Below are 16,514 nucleotides of genomic sequence, written 5' to 3'. Positions count from 1 at the left end.
GGGCTATACCAAAACGTGGACCTATACATGCAATGTTTTGCCACATGCACAGGGACCCGTTATGACCTACAAATACCAATTTTCAGACAAATCCGTGAAAAAATGTGGCATAAATCATCAAAATACCGAATATCGGGAGGTACCGTTATATGGGACTATACCAGAACGTGGACCGATATATCTCATTTTCATACCAACCATCCTAGACACAATACAAATTGCTCTGCTAAATTTTGGAGCTCTACGTCAAATAATGTGGGCTGTATCGTGATTTCAACAGACAGGCAGACAGACAAACAGACAGACGGATATCGTTAAATCGACTTAGAATTTTATGCTGATTATGAATATATATACTTTATGGGGTCTACGACGAATATTTATGGATGTTACAAACGGAATGACAAAGTTAATATACCCTCCTTTCCAAGGTGGAGGGTATAAAAATGTAATTAGTTATGGGGGAGGTACCACAAGGGGTACGCCGTTATCTAACATCTTCACACCATATCTTGTGTTAGCAGAAATATTGACATATGTGAAGTTTGAAAAGAATTGGACGCTTACTTTGCATTATTAGGGCGTTTTGTTATTAAAAATTTGACCACTCTGTGGGGAGGGCACCAGAAGGAGAAGATCGATATATCTCATCTTTACATCAAATCTTGTGTTAATAGAAATATTTGGATGTGTGAAATTTTAAGAGAGTCGCATGCATATTATACTTTTTACGAGACATATAATTATTCTAAAAGTTGGCCCGTAGTGGGGGAGGTGCCAGAAGGTGTTGTCCGATCTTTAAAATCTTTGTAATAGATCTTGTGTTGATAAAAATATTGAGATTTGTCAAGCCTGAATTGAATCGGATTTTAAGTTCGCGTACTTTGAGCTTCATAAATATTCCAAATTTTGAATCTCTGTGTGTGAGGTACCAGATGGAGTGGACCGACATATTCCATCTTCACAGCAGATATTGTGTTAGTAAAAGTAATGGGATATGTGAAATTCGAAGAGAACCGGATGCTCATTTCGGATTATATGACCGTTTTGGTTATTCAAAATTTTGACCCTTTCTGATAAATTTTGACCAGAAGCGATGACCAGATCTCTACCATCTTTACAAAATATCTTTTGTTGAAGGACATATTGAGATAAACCAATTCTGAATGGAATCGGATGTTAATTTCGCGTTTTATGAGCTTGATGGATATTCCAAATTTTGACCACCTGTGGGAGATGTACGAGAAGGAGTGAACCGATATATCCCATCATCACAGCAGATCTTGTTTCATTAGAAATAATTGAATGTGTGAAATATGAAAAGAACCGAATGCTTATTTCAGATTATATGATCGTTTTGGTTATTCAAAATGTTGACCAAATTTGGGGAGGTACCAGAAGAAATAGTCCCATCCCACCCATCTTTACAACAGATCTTATGTCGATGGAAATATTGAGATGCACCAAGTCTGAATGGAATCGGATGTTAATTTTTGAGTTTTATGATCTTCATGGATATTCAAAATTTTAACTCTTTGTGGGGGAGTTACAAGAAGGAGTAGACCGATATATTCCATCTTCACAGCGAATCCTTTGTTAGTAGAAATAATTTGATGTATGAAATATAAGGAGAAGCAGATGCTGATTTCGGATTTTATAATCGTTTAGCTTATTCAAAACTTTGACCCTTCGTGGGGTAGGTTCGATCTCTACCATATTTATAACAGATCTTGTGTTAATAGATATTGAGATACGCCAAGTCTGAATGGAATCGGTTGCTAATTTCGCATTTTATGAACTTCATGGATATTCAAAATTTTGTGACTTTCAGGGGAAGGTACTAGATGGAATGGACAGATATTGCCCATTTTCACACTTAACCTATCACTGATACAAATATTCGGATTTGCAAAGTTGGAACAAAATCGGATTATTCTTTCTCTTTGTGTGCATTTTTTTTTTAAATTCGACCTTTTGTGTGTGGGAGGGAGGGTATCAGAAGAAGTGAGCCAATATTGCCCATCTCCTGACTCGTTCTAAGTTTGATAATAATATTACAATGTTCTAGTACCCTAGTCAGATCTTTCATAATATTTATAAGAATTTTTTTATGATCCGTAAAGGACTACGAATGGGTACTTGACCCAAAATCGGCTCAGATATAGCTATAAATCTCATATATTTTTTATTTGATGTAATATATCAGATACAGCCTCGATTTACCTTCGTCGAAATGGATTCCGATTTAGCTATAGATCACATATTTCCTTTTTTAAGATATCGATAAACATTTGTCAAATATTGTCGAAATAATTTCCGATTTAGATATAGCTCCTATATATATTTTCCTCTACGTTTGTCCAATTAGGGTGAATTTTGGATGATATGTTTAAGTGGCGGCTGGAATTAAATCGTCAAAGTATGGACCAAATCAAATATAGCTTCCATATATATGTTTAATCCAATTTGTAGGTATATTTTTCATGCAAAGCCACAACAAAGCAGAAATAAATCTATTTTAAAATAAATTATATCTCCCCGTCACTCAAATACTTCCCTTCATTTCGTATTTAAAAGTTTACATAGTCTCGGGAGAATTAAATTTATTAACATTTTTATGGACATTTTTATTTCAGTTTATTATTATGGTTAAATCATTAAAAACCTATTCAACACACACACATACATACACATTTCACATTACAATTTATTACTTTACAAGATGTTATGGCGGCATTTAATTCAACATCCTTGTTGACTCGTTTTTACAGCCATGGCTTTCAAAATCAAATAAACCAACAACAACTGTAAAAATTAATATACACTCTTTCGTGAAATGACAACAACGACGCCATTGATTGACATTTGCTGCTGGCGGCCGGCCGCTGTTTTCATATCATTGTTTGAGGTCAAGCTAGACTCCGACAATGACCACCATTCATATTTATCCGACAGCAGCCAACATTTGTTTTCCATCGCTCTCATTTTATTCCACGTGACATCAGCACACACTTTTTGCCCAACAATGACCACTTTTCATATTACACAACAGCGGGAAGGGGGGACATGGATGCCATAATTCCGACATCATAAAAATTCGATATGAAATTTATTTTGATATGGCATCAAATATGGTTTTGTTTTTCGTTTTATTTATTTATTATTATTTTTTCCTTGCATCTCATTTTTATTGGCGTTTGTTGCTGCTGCCTCTTTTCATTTGTTTTTATGATAAATCGATTAATGTCACATTCCGTTATTGAAATATATTTCGTTTTTATGTATATTCATCATATGGCAGCGAACGTAAAATAATGAAGAAAAGAAGGAATATTTTGCGATACAAGTGAGCAGCGCAAAGCTTTGGGTGGCCTCAGTCCATTTTGATTGGTTTTCTTCTCATTCCTAGAATAAATATTTAATGGACTCTCTATGTTGTTCATTATTCAAGGAAATATTTCCTTATTCATACAAGATATCCACAACAGACCCACGAAGATCTTTAAGAGGTCTTTCGTAGGCAGAACGTCTTCTCGCTTTAGGAGATCTTTTGTGTCCACAGAAGATAGCTAAGGAGACTACTATCCGAATAAGTCCTCTAAAAGCCTTTTATCCCCAAAAGACCTATTGTCACCAATGCAACTGACACATGTAACTTAATTTAGATAGTTTTTCTTGAAAATCTGAATTGTAAGGTAAATTTTTATAAAACAAGTGCAATATTTGAATCCGTCGAAATTAACTACTATTTAATAGAATTCCTTACATTCAATCTGTTATTGTTTGTGTCTTTCGTGCATGTTTATTTTTCTACGGTTATTGTTGTATTTTATTTTTATGTATCAGTCCAAAGTTTGCAGTTCCCATTGTTACTCCTTTAATTGTTATCCATTTCACTCACTCGTATTTATAATTAATGTATCCATTTGTTGTTTAAATGCATTGGTTTGTTTATGTATGTGTGTATAAATATTGACAAATCGCCGCGGTTGCCATTTCATGAGAGTATTGTAAAATATCCTGGTTTGGGATTCTCGAAACTTCCATATATTGATGAGGAACTATAAATACGAGTGAGTGTGTAGGCAATCAGTCAGACAGTGAATCCCAATTCAAACGTCGTTTAGTAAAGAAGCAATATAAAACTGTGAACTAAACAGACTGTGTAAATATGTTGTGAATTACTGAATAAATCCTTGTTAGACTCCTAAACTGAAATAACCCTTGCTTGTTCCATTTGTTGCGTCGGGGGCTAATACAGCGTCTAAACATCGCCTCTCTCTCAAGGAGACCAGTGGAAGATCTTAAAGATAGATATTTTTTCCTGAAATCCTTTATCGTTCAATACAAGACATTGGAAGCCTTCTTCCTTCAGAAGACCCTTCAAAGGTCTTCTCTATCCGGAATATTTTGGAAGGTATTCCTTTTCTCCTTCCAGAAGACCTTACGAAGTACTTCTATATTCAGGAGAATTGGCAAAATCAGCTCTCTTCCATATCTAGAAGATCTTCCAAAGTCTACTTCTTACAATAGAAGGCCTGCAAAAGGTCTTCTTTTTCTGAAAGACCTTGGGAAAGTATGTCATATGTAGAAGTCCTGAATGAGGTTTTCTAATTTTAGAAAATCTGTAATAGGTATTCTTTTCTAGAAGATCTGTAATAGGTATTTCCCGAAAGGTATTCTATTTATGTTGGACCTGTAAAAACTGTCTATATAAAAGGCAATTGTAAGATTTTTTAAGGGTTCTCCTACATAATCCCTAGAATTCAGGAATATTCCTCTCTTCTTCTCTCCTCCCTCTCTCTTTCTCGCTGTTGAAGAACTTTACAAGAATTTTTTTCTTTGAAGGCTTTTAGAATGCCTTTTTCCTCCAGATGACCCCTAGGAAGTACTCATTTTATAGAAAACCTTAAAAATATCTTCTTTCTTTAGAAGATCTGAGGTTATATCGCATGAGGACCTTCGAAGACGTTCTTATCTTGAAATAACCTCCTACATTTGAAAGCCTTTAAAAGGTCTGGAGACCTTTGGAATATCTGCTTTCTCTCTCTCTAGCATGCCTTCAAAAGTTGTTCAGTCTTACGAAAGTGTTCTTTTCTCAGAAGAACTGTAGACAGATGTTTCTTCTTTAGATGACATTTAGAATGTTTCCTTTCTTCAAAAGCCCTTGGGAAGAGCCATTTCTATGTAAGACCTTTCATGGTACTTTTTTTCTAGAAAATATTTATAAAAATAAATTTCTCTAGAGGACTTTTAGAATGTTTCTAGGAGATCTTTAGGCGATTGTCTGCCTTCAGAAGGCCTTTATTCTCTGGGAGAAACATTTCTCTAGTTGTATAGCTTTCTGTCTAGAAGGCATTTATAAATATTCCTTTCTCAAGAGGGATCTATAACACCTGTAGTTGGTATTCCGTCTTTAGACTCTTAGAAGGTCTCCTTCTCTAGTAGAAATAAACTGATTTCTTTCTTCATAAAGACCCATCTAGAAGGACTTTTCAAGATCGTAACTTTCTGAAAACATTTGGGAGAATTTTTGTTTTCAAAAGCTTTTGGAAGGACTTCTTTCTCAAGAAGACCTTTAGAAGAAATACTATCGTTGGATTTACTCTAAAGAAGATTTAATCTCAAGGAAACCTTCAAAAGGGGCTTTCTTTTCCTAGAGATCCTTCATAAAGTTTTCTCTCTCTCTTTCTCTAAAATTCCTAAAATATTTAAAAGACTGTTTCTAGAAGTCGTTTAGAAACCCCGTTCTTAAGAGAGTCGGTACGAGATCCTTCTCTAAGGAAATTTTAAGGGGCATTCTTTCTCTGGAACTCATTTAATGGGCTTAGGTCTAATGTGAAGCAATATCAATTTTTCTCGTAAGGCTTATTTTAATTCCGCTAGAGTCGAATTTTTTATCACATATTTTATAATGAGGCACATAGGTGCTACAGATTTGTATCGGAAACTTTCTAAAATTTGGTTTTGTATCCTCTGGGAATCTACAATTTAAAATTTCTGTAATTTGTTCGAAATATGTGGCAGATATTTATGGACTGTTATATGAGGTAGGTATACACCTTCGTAGTTCTAAATTGACATTTTTTGAGGAGAGAGACACATTTGTTTAGAACCCTAAATTTCAAACTGCTGCGGTCAAAAACTGTGACTGAAATCTTCAAATTACGGAAAGCCGAAAGGTAACGTAACGTGAGCTCTTTCTTCACTACAGCGAATAGAAGGTCGGACGATATTTTTAATTAAAGTTTAAATTTTAAACGGATCAAGAATATATACGGGGGGATGGAGGAATATTTCGTGGTGTTGGAAAGGGAATGAAGAATGTACCCTTTCTCATGGATAAATCGGGTCTGCTCCAGGCGACTTTCATTTGTGACAAAAAAAAAAAAGAATACCATAACGGCCTGAATAAATATACATTTATTTTCTTTCAATTTCGGTGCTAGACTTTTGGTAAAATATTTAACAAAGGCATCTGGCAAATTTGTTGCCCTAAGGCAGGTACACATTTCACTGAAGACTGTCACCCATGACTCCTCCGAACCATCATAACCCATAGACCCGATAACAACTGTTCACCATCATCATTATGTGGACATTGCATTAGAAATGCCATAAAAAGCCAACCCAAAGGAACTAAGACAACATATCCGTTCACCAGACATTGTTGTTGTTCTTTGTTTTGCTAGCCTTGCAACAAATGTTGCAAATATGTATGACTACCGCACTGAGAACAGCGCGGATTTACTACTCCTACACAAAGAAAAAAAAATATGTTTATTTTAGTATTTTTTCATATGGGTTTAAAAACTTGGTTTTATGGCCTCGGCCATGCATGCTTCTTTTTCTTCTTTATGAACGAGAAGAAGTGTGGCAAAGACAAAGACTAGCCATATAAATATCTACATGTACTTTTTAAGCCCTTAAACAATGACTGTGTAGTAAGTAATTTATTTTCAACATTTTATGTATTTTTATGTTCGTTTGTGTGAAATGTTTATGTTTTGTTTATTATTTTTTTTAAATACATCTTCTGGTCCTTGAATTAAAATATAAGGCAAAATTAAGTATCGTCATGCCTATGAAACAGTCATTGAAAACTTTAAAGTGATTTCTGTATACCCCTAGCCTTTTAGTCAAATTGAGGCTTGCGGAAATTATGAATTATTATGGATATATTTTTAAGGAATTTCGGACCACATAGTTATTATTTTGGTGACAAATATTTTTTTTTTTTTTTTTTTGGTCTAAAGCCTTCGAACGAAAATTATGGATTTTTTAAAAATATTTTTTTAACAACTTCGCGTACAGAAAATTATCTTTCGTTTTAGTCGTTATGTTTTAATTCCCCAGCCCCAAGACTGTTGTAATATTTATTGCTGCATCAGTTGCTGCTGCTACTGCTTTCTGCACTAACTGCCATAAAAAAGCCAATAAAGCAACAACTCGCGGCTTTATGACTCTTAGAGTCTTAAAAAATGCAACCTTGTAGATTTTGTACGTTCGTTTGCTCGGCATTACTATCTATTTATGGTATTTCTATCTCTAAGCCATCACGGCCAGCCAGTCAACCACTCCCCATTTCTTTAAATGGCCGTTGTAGAAAAAACCAACAACATTTCATTAGAGTACTTGCCATTTAAACATGTGTGTGTGCACTTCTTTTCCTTCGCCTAATAGCCTTTAAATTGTATATGATGTGCATTTATGTTATCCTGTGCCCATCTTAATTCCCAATGGTACCTTCAAACATTTTTTCGGCCACAACCCTCTTTGTGTTGGCAAAAGGAAAAAGTACTTATATGACAAATTTATGCCCTTGCGTCTCATAAAACCATAACATTAATATCAACAGCCTAAGCTAAGCACACAGTCCATAGCTTCAAAGGTGATGGATTAGCAAAATGCTCTTAAGTTTTGAAGGGAAAAAGGGAAATTAAGTAAAATACATTTCAGTGTATTTTTGTAATGAAAGATTTATATTTTTTTTTTTTTGGAAATTTCGTTGCATTTCTTGGTCACTGAAAAATCTGGCTAGTTTTTAAATTGGACCATTGATAATTAAAAAGTCATAATAAAAGAACAAAAGCGAGTGCAACCAAAGTTTGCCGAATTTAAATGGAGAATATGACTAATTTAGAAAAAAAAGAACTTGAAATCGGTGAAATCTTCGGACAAATTTGTTTCCAATTCGGTATATAGAGTCCGTAATGGGATCTACTTATAGTGGCAGAACATTGTCCACATCGGTCCACGTTTAGCGATTTTAGCTAATTTTTTTTTAACGGAATTGTTTGAACTTAGTATTAAGAACTTGTACCGGATTCTACCTGCTGTGTCATAAAACTGTCCTCGTTTTCATATAGCCCCCATATGTGCCTCAGGATTTTCGAGGCCTCAGGATATATGATATGGATATATGATATGTTTTTTGCCACATTTTCAAGGGAACTGTTTCAATAACTAAAATTGTCAAGTTAGGTTCACGTATTGATATAGCCCCATTTTTTTTGTTAATTTGAAGACATTATCTGCCTCCTCTAACCGATTTTCTGACAATTTCAATTTAAAATAAAACTTGGTCGAATATTGAATTCCGATACATTTTTAAGTATTAAGGAAGCATTAAAAGTTCGGTGTTTATGATGTCAGGCTAGAGGGTGAACCACTGGTGGAAATCGGGAACTATGATTTAGCGATGCCGGGTTGTTCACGATTGGTACCCGGGTGGTTGATGTGAAGTATGATTAGCTGACTATACGGAGGTCATCGGTACTCGAACTCGTGGGCGACAAGGAGAATCAGGAATTACGATGTTTGTGTTCGGGTGACGCCGGCGTTCAGGATGGTGACGATTTGAAGGCAATCGGGAACTTGTGGATAGTCACGAGATGTTGATAAGTGCGGGAGATCAGAAATTACGATGTTTGTGGTCCGGTGACGCTGGCGTTCGAAATGGTACCGATTTGAAGGCAATCAAATGGATGGTCGGTTGCGATGGGTTGAGTTGGAGTTGGGATGTGGACGACTTAGAGTTAACTAGTAACTTGATTGAATGTTTATTGGGCTGACGAGCGGTGGATAATCGATTTAGTTTACGATGTAGGTGGTCTGGATGTTAATGTCTAGCTTTTCGGAGATGAGTTGGGGAGTAGTGTTATAATCGTGAGGGGACGGCAGTTCATTGTATACATACTCGGAAGAAGATATACAGGTTGTCCTAAGTTGTTTGAGTTCGGCAGTTTACATATGAATCGAAACTCGTTCGGGTTCGGCAGTTGTCTACAATGGCTAGGAAACTAGCAATACGGTTTATGCAAACCTCTAAATTACTACCAATGTTTGATCTACGGTACAGTACAAATAGCCGAAGCCCCTCCGAAACAGCGATCCGGAACTCCTGCGGAACAGCCAGCCGAATCTCCTAAGGAACATCGAGCCAGAACACCTTCGAAGCAACGAGCCGTCGCCCCTGTGTAAACGAATCGGTCACTCAACTTTATGAGAGCCTGTTTAAAAAGATATACCCAGCCATGGTTTCTGTTAGTCGGAGGACAGAGAATTATTCAGAAAAATACCCTTTGGTAAGCCTTCCTGCAGTAGCATGGCTGTCTAGTCTTAACACAAACCGAATTCTATATGTGTCGGGCATTACAAAGTGAATGAGAATTATTTACCTTAATTTAGGAGAATATTTTGACTTGCAACGATCCCTTTTAAGGGAAGTTTTTCTGCATAATTTTTAAAAGAGACAAAAAGACCACTTTGTGGACTCGATTGAGGTTAAATTGATGATAATAATTCTCGTATTGTTATCAGTGATTTCAATTAAGGCCCTATCTATATAAAATATAAGGATTCCAAAGAAATACTTAATCCCAAAATTTCAAAAAATTGAAATGGAAATGTGCCCCTCTCATTAGGTAAATTTACGATTTAAACTTTCAAGACAATAATTTTAAACTCAACTTTTTTTTATTTATTTATTTATTATTTATTTATTTATTTTTTTTTTTTTGCTGCACTGAATATAAAACATTAAATCAAAATATTTGGCATAAATTTATTTATTTATTTTTTCAACCCTGATTTCATACAAAATTTTATTCTTCGAAACCGATACAAAACTACTTCTCCAATGAAACACAACAAAGCACTGCAGTAGCCGATTCCCAACAAAATTGCTGGCATTTCGAAATAATGAATATCCAACGGCAATGAATCCAAATTGGAAGTTTTCAAAAATCGAATGTGTCCCAGCACGATGCCTTCCTCTTTGGTGAGTTCCTGTATGTGTGTCAGCAAACCAGTCTCGAATATGCGCAACATATAACGATGCATTAAATCCAAAAATGGCCAATTGTGATGCATTGGAATATTGGCCCACAGGGCAATTGATGGCTTCGTCATGAGACGTAGTCGAGGACGTTGCAGGAATTTCTGTTGATATAAATAAAAATCACATTTATCCTCGAACGTGATGTAGGCATATTGGGGATTTAGACGGGAGCGATGTTTGCCGTAGGTGGTTATGTCGACATTGAGATAATTACCGGATATTTTATCAAGGGAATCGAAATATTTCAAGACCTCGATGTCTAGGTCATTTGTTAGGATGGGTATTTTTCGCTGTTTTAATTCCTCCACGCTGTCGATTTGTGGTTCATAGACATTTGTGGTTAGAATGCTGGATAGGAATGTCACATACAAGGTTGAGATAATGAAGCCGGTCAGTGTGAGAAGAAGATACAGGAAGTATTTTAAATGTCCTCGCCACGGCGGTAGGTTGTAGGTTGACACAAAGAGTATGCTCTGCAAGGACAATAGGAAAAACTTTCCCAAACTCCAGAAATTCGATTTGTAGCGATGAATTAATGATAGGACCAGGGTATGGACGGCCAATAATATGCAGATACTATACCACAGTGAGTTTTCAAAAGGTTGAAGAAAATATTGGTATTTCGGTATGGTTTGGGAGAAAGGCACTTGAATGTAGCCATAATTTATAAAAACCGGAGCTGCAATGGCATACAACTTATCATTGAAATGCATGAAATCCCCGCATAAATCGATTTTATTTTCAAGTAAAAATGCCATACAATCTCTCAGCGAGGAGCTTTGGTAGTTGGGCACAAGCATCCATTGCAAGGTGAAATTGAAATGCCGGGCAAAAATTTTAATTAAACGTGGTACAATGCCACTATAGATCATTTCATTGTTTTGATTCGGATAGACAAAGGCTCGTGGAGGATTATTGCCGGCACTGATTTTTAAAGGATATCCTTGCATATCGGGGATCACCTTACGTTCCTTGATATATATAGCAGGAGATATGGGCTCAAGGCGAAGGTGGGGTATAAATTTAACTCTAAATAAATTTTCACCCTGGATAGAAGTGAGCATTATCCTGCAGAATCCTTTATTCCAACACTGCATGAGGAACTCATGTGAAGCATTTGAAATATTCTCCGTGAGTGTAATGAAAACAATATCCCGGTGAGTCCACCTATTTAGATGTCTGGTAAAATTCAGCCATTGCTCCTCACTCCATTCCAATGTGCCTTCTTCCATGAACACCAGCAATAAAATTTGTGAATTGAATTTGCCTCTTAATTCCTGGCTATTTTTCCAATTTAAGAGAATTTTTGGTTGTTGTAGCTTTAACAAAAGTGTTTGAATGTTCTCCCCTTCAGATGATGGGGTTTTAAATACAAGCAGTGATTCGGCTCTTATTCCATAATAAATCTCATTTATCAATTTTATTAATTGCCGATTACTAACGCCCTTCTCGGGAGACGCGAGTGTTTCACTTGATTTCAAAATGGAAAATAACACAATGGTTCGAAGTGCTTGGATAATATTCATCCTATAAGAATGGGAAGAGACTAATTCCAGAAAGTGTCAAAAAAGCTACTTAGGTCTGGAAGAAATGGGCAATTGCTCAATGGGAGTTTTAATGAAAGAGGGATAAAGGGTAAGCTTTTTTGGAATGGAAGGAATTCGGGAGTATAACTTATTTAACCGATTTTTGGGAGTTTTAGGGAACTACTTGCTCTTTTTCATCATTAGTTTTGAATGGAGAATCATTAGAGATACAGCGGCGTATTTTCAAAATAATTTTTCTGAAGTACTGTCAAATAAAATTTTTTTGAGGTATTGTCAGAGCTATTATCGTAGATCTCTTTCCGCAATATTCCGCTTACAGCATAAGGCAAATAATTCTCATTCACTTGGTAATGATGGTCACATATAGTGATCGGTTTGCGTTATGATGAGACAGGTCTTGAAGGGGGGCTTGTCAAAGAGCAGTTAGTAATTTTCAAAATCATTGTCTGTCCTCCGACTAACAGAATCGTTAAATGGGAATCTTTTTTTGAACTAGATCTCATTAAGTTGAGTGGCCGGTGAATCATATGCACAGGAGTTTCGGGTCGTTGTTCCGCAGGAGCATCGGCTCTCTGTTCCACAGAAGAATCGGCTGAATGTTCCGCAGGAGCAATGGTTCGCTGTTCCTTAGGATCTTCACCTCTCTGTTCCGCAGGAGCTTCGGCTCGAACACTAGTAGTTAATTCGGTGTAGTCATATACCGTAATGCTTGCTAGAATAGTTTTCTAGCCTTTGTCGACGACCAGCTAAACCTGAACCCACAGCGAGCGGCCGAACGAATTCCGGTTAATCTGTGAAAGCTTAGACATCGGCTCCCGAGCAAACCCACATTGATTTGCCGAGCCCAAAGGAATTCCGAACAATGTTAAAAGGCTTAGATTGCCCATGAGCTGCCGAACCGAACAACCTAAGACATCTTCTCCTGAGTATCTTTACAGTGAACTGGCGTCCCTAACGTTTATACCACGATTCCCCAACCCATCTCCGAAGACCTGCTCATCAACTCCCCAATCACCTTCATCGCAAACCTCGATTGTCTACCACCCGTCGACCCTAAGACCATTCATTGAAGTTCCTTCGAATCGTCAACATCCCGAACACCGTAATTCCTGATCTCCTGCTCCAAAATATTGCAATAATGGTCGTTTTTCTGACAAACGGTTACAAGGACCAAAAGGCCTGCAAGCATGGAAGAATATTTTCAAGGACAAACTAATCTTGTAATTTTTAAAAATATTTTTCAAGGACCTATCGGGATATAATTGAGTCATTCACGAAGGATTTTGTTCAAGGACCATCATTACAATAATCGTAAAGCTATAATTGTGGAAGAATAAAGAATACTTTTAGGGACTAACCGAGTCTACATCATGAAATTTTAGAATAATATTTTTCACGGACCAACAGCGTTAAAATCGTGGGTTTTTAAAGAATCCTTTTCGAGGATCGACAGATAGAATATAGTATTTTTAAAGAATAGTTTTCACGGACCATTAGAGAAATAATCGTAGATATTTGACTTAATTTTTCTAAGGACTATCAGGTGTTTTAAATGTGAATAATAGGCTGTAATCTTTATTGAAGGACAAACAAAGCTATGGGTTATCTATAGGTCCTCTATTCTGCTATTGAAGATTTTAAAGTATTATATTGCCCTATGGAGGACCTGAGCTCTTCTACTGTATTATAGAAGACCAGAAGCTTATTTTCCTATAAATTTACGTTTCTGGGCACTAAAAATCCGCGTGTTATCCACGAAGAGCCATTACACCCGCTCAAAGTCACTATATGATGTCCTGTTTTCGCTGGAGGAGTCATCGAACCTTTTTTCTTCGAAGACGTCGCGGGCCAAACGGTTACTGTGAATGAATGATTAACGACTTATTTTTGCCGCAACTTGAGGAGTTGGGACTGGAAAACATGTGATTCCAATACGACGGTGCACTGCACTGCATTTCCCGGGCGCCTAATCTCCCGTTTTGGCGATTTGCACTGCCCAACAAGATCGCCTGATTTGAGCGCTCCAGACTTCTTTTTTGGGGCTTTTTGAAGTCGCGGGTTTATGCCAATAAACCTCAGACTCTTTCAGCTCTTAAAGACAATATTCGTCAAGAATGTGAAAACATATCGCTGGCAGTTTTGGCCAAAGTGATCGAAAATGCCATAAAAACGGCTCAAATAAAAATAAACTTTCGACTGGATGTAAAAAAGCTAAAAGGCCAAATAAACACAAATCCACAAGAAGAATCAGAGTTTTTCATTTTTTTGATTACAGCAAAAACATCGGAAGTTTATTTTGACTACCTTGTAATCTAGAATTTGGGTTTGTACAAGTTTTGAAGCATTCTTTTGTAATGGTATTAAGTCTGGACCTTAGGACCTAGGTCCCCGTCCCGTTTTTCATTACTTATTCCTCTATTGCTTACAATTAGATTATTTCGATATTTTTTAGGACTAACAAAAATGTGGCAACGGTACACGACTTTGGACATGAATGTGTGCAAGTATAGAGTATTAACCTGAGCGAAAAAATCTTCTGACCAAATAGTTCTAACTTTCTTATTTAAATTTAACCTCCAGAATTTATGTACTCCTCCTACAAAATCTTTCAACTTAACACCAAAAAATATTCCATCACCCACAACTGTTACACCCTCTCCCTCACACACCACTTGTTCAACGACTTTTTGACATTTAACGATTACACACACAAACAAAAAACTACAATACAAATTAATTTATGGGCGTTGCAAGATTTCTTATCTTTGGGAAAATTATTGCTTTTAAATTCAATCTTTTAAGCTTTTTTCTGTTTCACATTTTTTCTGCTGTGAGAATATGCCCATATGCCAATCGATGAACGAGCAACCAAACTATGGCTATGGATAAATTTTAATTGTAGGTTGATACCGACAAACCAATGAACCAACCGAGTTACATTTGGGGGTGCCTGTCTGCCTGTCTGCCTGCCTGACTCGCTGACTGGCTGACAGTAGTATATTATGCATAAATAGGAATAAATTTAAACAGATATGCTTGACACTCCTCTGATTGTTTGTTACCACACAATGCATAAATTATTATCTGAGAAATAATTGCCGTACATAAAAACATATTTCGAAAAAAAACAAAGAAAATAAATGAACGCACACAAATTACAGAAGTAGAATTTGTGACTTTTATAAATGGGGAGACACATTAAACGGTGGATGAAATATTAACAGCATGTGCAATGGGTAACCTGTAAGAAATGGGCGTTAAAGGACATGGACAAATCTATTTTTATAAATGAAACATAATTTTATATAATATACTATCCTGTCAAAGGTATCTTGAATAATTATCATAACGAAGAAGTTTTTTAGGAATGGCTTTGCCGAAGTTATGGGCAGCGTAATTCATATTTATTTGTTGTCTTCTCGAATTTTTAGGATAGGTTCGACAGTTCTATGTTTAAGGGTCTAGCATGCCTTTGAATTGGAATTATATATTCTATACCCTTTGCCTTTTCCTATACCCTTTCCAAAGTACTTTCCTTTCTGTACTTTACACAAGAATCTTACCGCACATATTCCATATTTATTATGTATTGCCATCATGTCAATATAATGTCCTTCCTCCTTTGAAGTCCTTCAAATATCACAACTCGTTTACATTTCCCTCTATTATTTCAATAGAATAATTCATAATTTGTTTTTCTTCCTCGGCTTCTTGTTTATTCCTTTGTAAATTACAGAACCACATTCTCATCATTAAAAAAATTACAGATAATTAACTTCAGTTGTCTTCAACAAAATGTGGTTTGATGTGCGTGGCAAGCATCGAACCTGCACTTGTGGTTTGAAAAGTTATTAAAGGTAGTTAGAAACACATGTTTCCAAACGGGAAAACGAGGATGCGAAATTGTTTAATCCAAAACCACACTACCTTAAGTGAAGACATGTGTGCTTGGTAAAGGTCGAATGGTCTTAATTCACACGCTCAAGAAATTGAAGAAAAAGTGAATGTGAAGCTACCTTCTACCTCTTTCCTCTATTCAGGACACCACTGGAGATTTTTAATAACTTCGATAAGGTTTTATGGAAAAAATTTTAGGAAATATCAATAGGCATCTACTTTCCTGTATACGACAATAGAAGTCGCCCAATAACAAAACCTCCTCCCTGAGTCCTTATTTTTATTCGAAACTTGAGGTCTACTGTTGAAAAAGTCCTGTAGCGACCTTAAGTTTTCATTTTTCCCGTGGAAGACTTTCGGGCTTCTCTTTTAATATAGACAAACTGAATACTTCTTTTATCTAACCTGAGGTCTTCCATTGTACTATAGAAGCCCTGAGATCTTGTATTGCCTAATGAAAATCTTGAGGTCTTATATTGTCTTGTAGAATACCATAGAGAAGACCTGAGGCCATCTGTTTTCCAATTGAAGATCTACAGTCTTCTATTGTCCCATATAAATTCTGAGGTCCTCTATAGTCCTTTAAAAGACCTGCGGTCTTCCTATAGAAAACATGAGGTCTTTTATTATGCAATAGAATACCTGAGGTCTTCTACTGTCGTATAGAAGACTCGATATCTTCTATCGCACAATAGACGACCTGAGGTCTTCGATTGTTCTACAGGAGA

At 36.2% G+C, this 16,514-nt stretch overlaps 2 protein-coding genes across 2 annotated transcripts in view; both read right to left on the bottom strand.

Annotated features, from left to right (window-relative positions):
* LOC101893045 (centrosomal and chromosomal factor) overlaps positions 1-16,514 on the bottom strand; it is a 266,728-nt gene that overhangs the window by 160,525 nt on the left and 89,689 nt on the right. The gene's annotated exons all lie outside the window — the stretch shown is intronic.
* LOC109614061 (uncharacterized) lies at positions 9,351-11,312 on the bottom strand. The gene is made up of 2 exons (XM_020039319.2): positions 10,135-11,312; positions 9,351-9,512 (listed from the first exon to the last, which is right to left on the bottom strand). The coding sequence occupies exons 1-2, from the start codon at positions 11,290-11,292 to the stop codon at positions 9,351-9,353; spliced, it is 1,320 nt and encodes a 439-aa protein (XP_019894878.1). The 5' UTR covers positions 11,293-11,312.

Source organism: Musca domestica, unplaced genomic scaffold (assembly GCF_030504385.1).
Source record: "Musca domestica strain aabys unplaced genomic scaffold, Musca_domestica.polishedcontigs.V.1.1 12, whole genome shotgun sequence".
NCBI lineage: Eukaryota > Metazoa > Arthropoda > Insecta > Diptera > Muscidae > Musca > Musca domestica.
The sequence above is the reverse complement of the archived record's forward strand: the minus strand, read 5'-3'. Positions and strand labels throughout refer to the sequence as shown.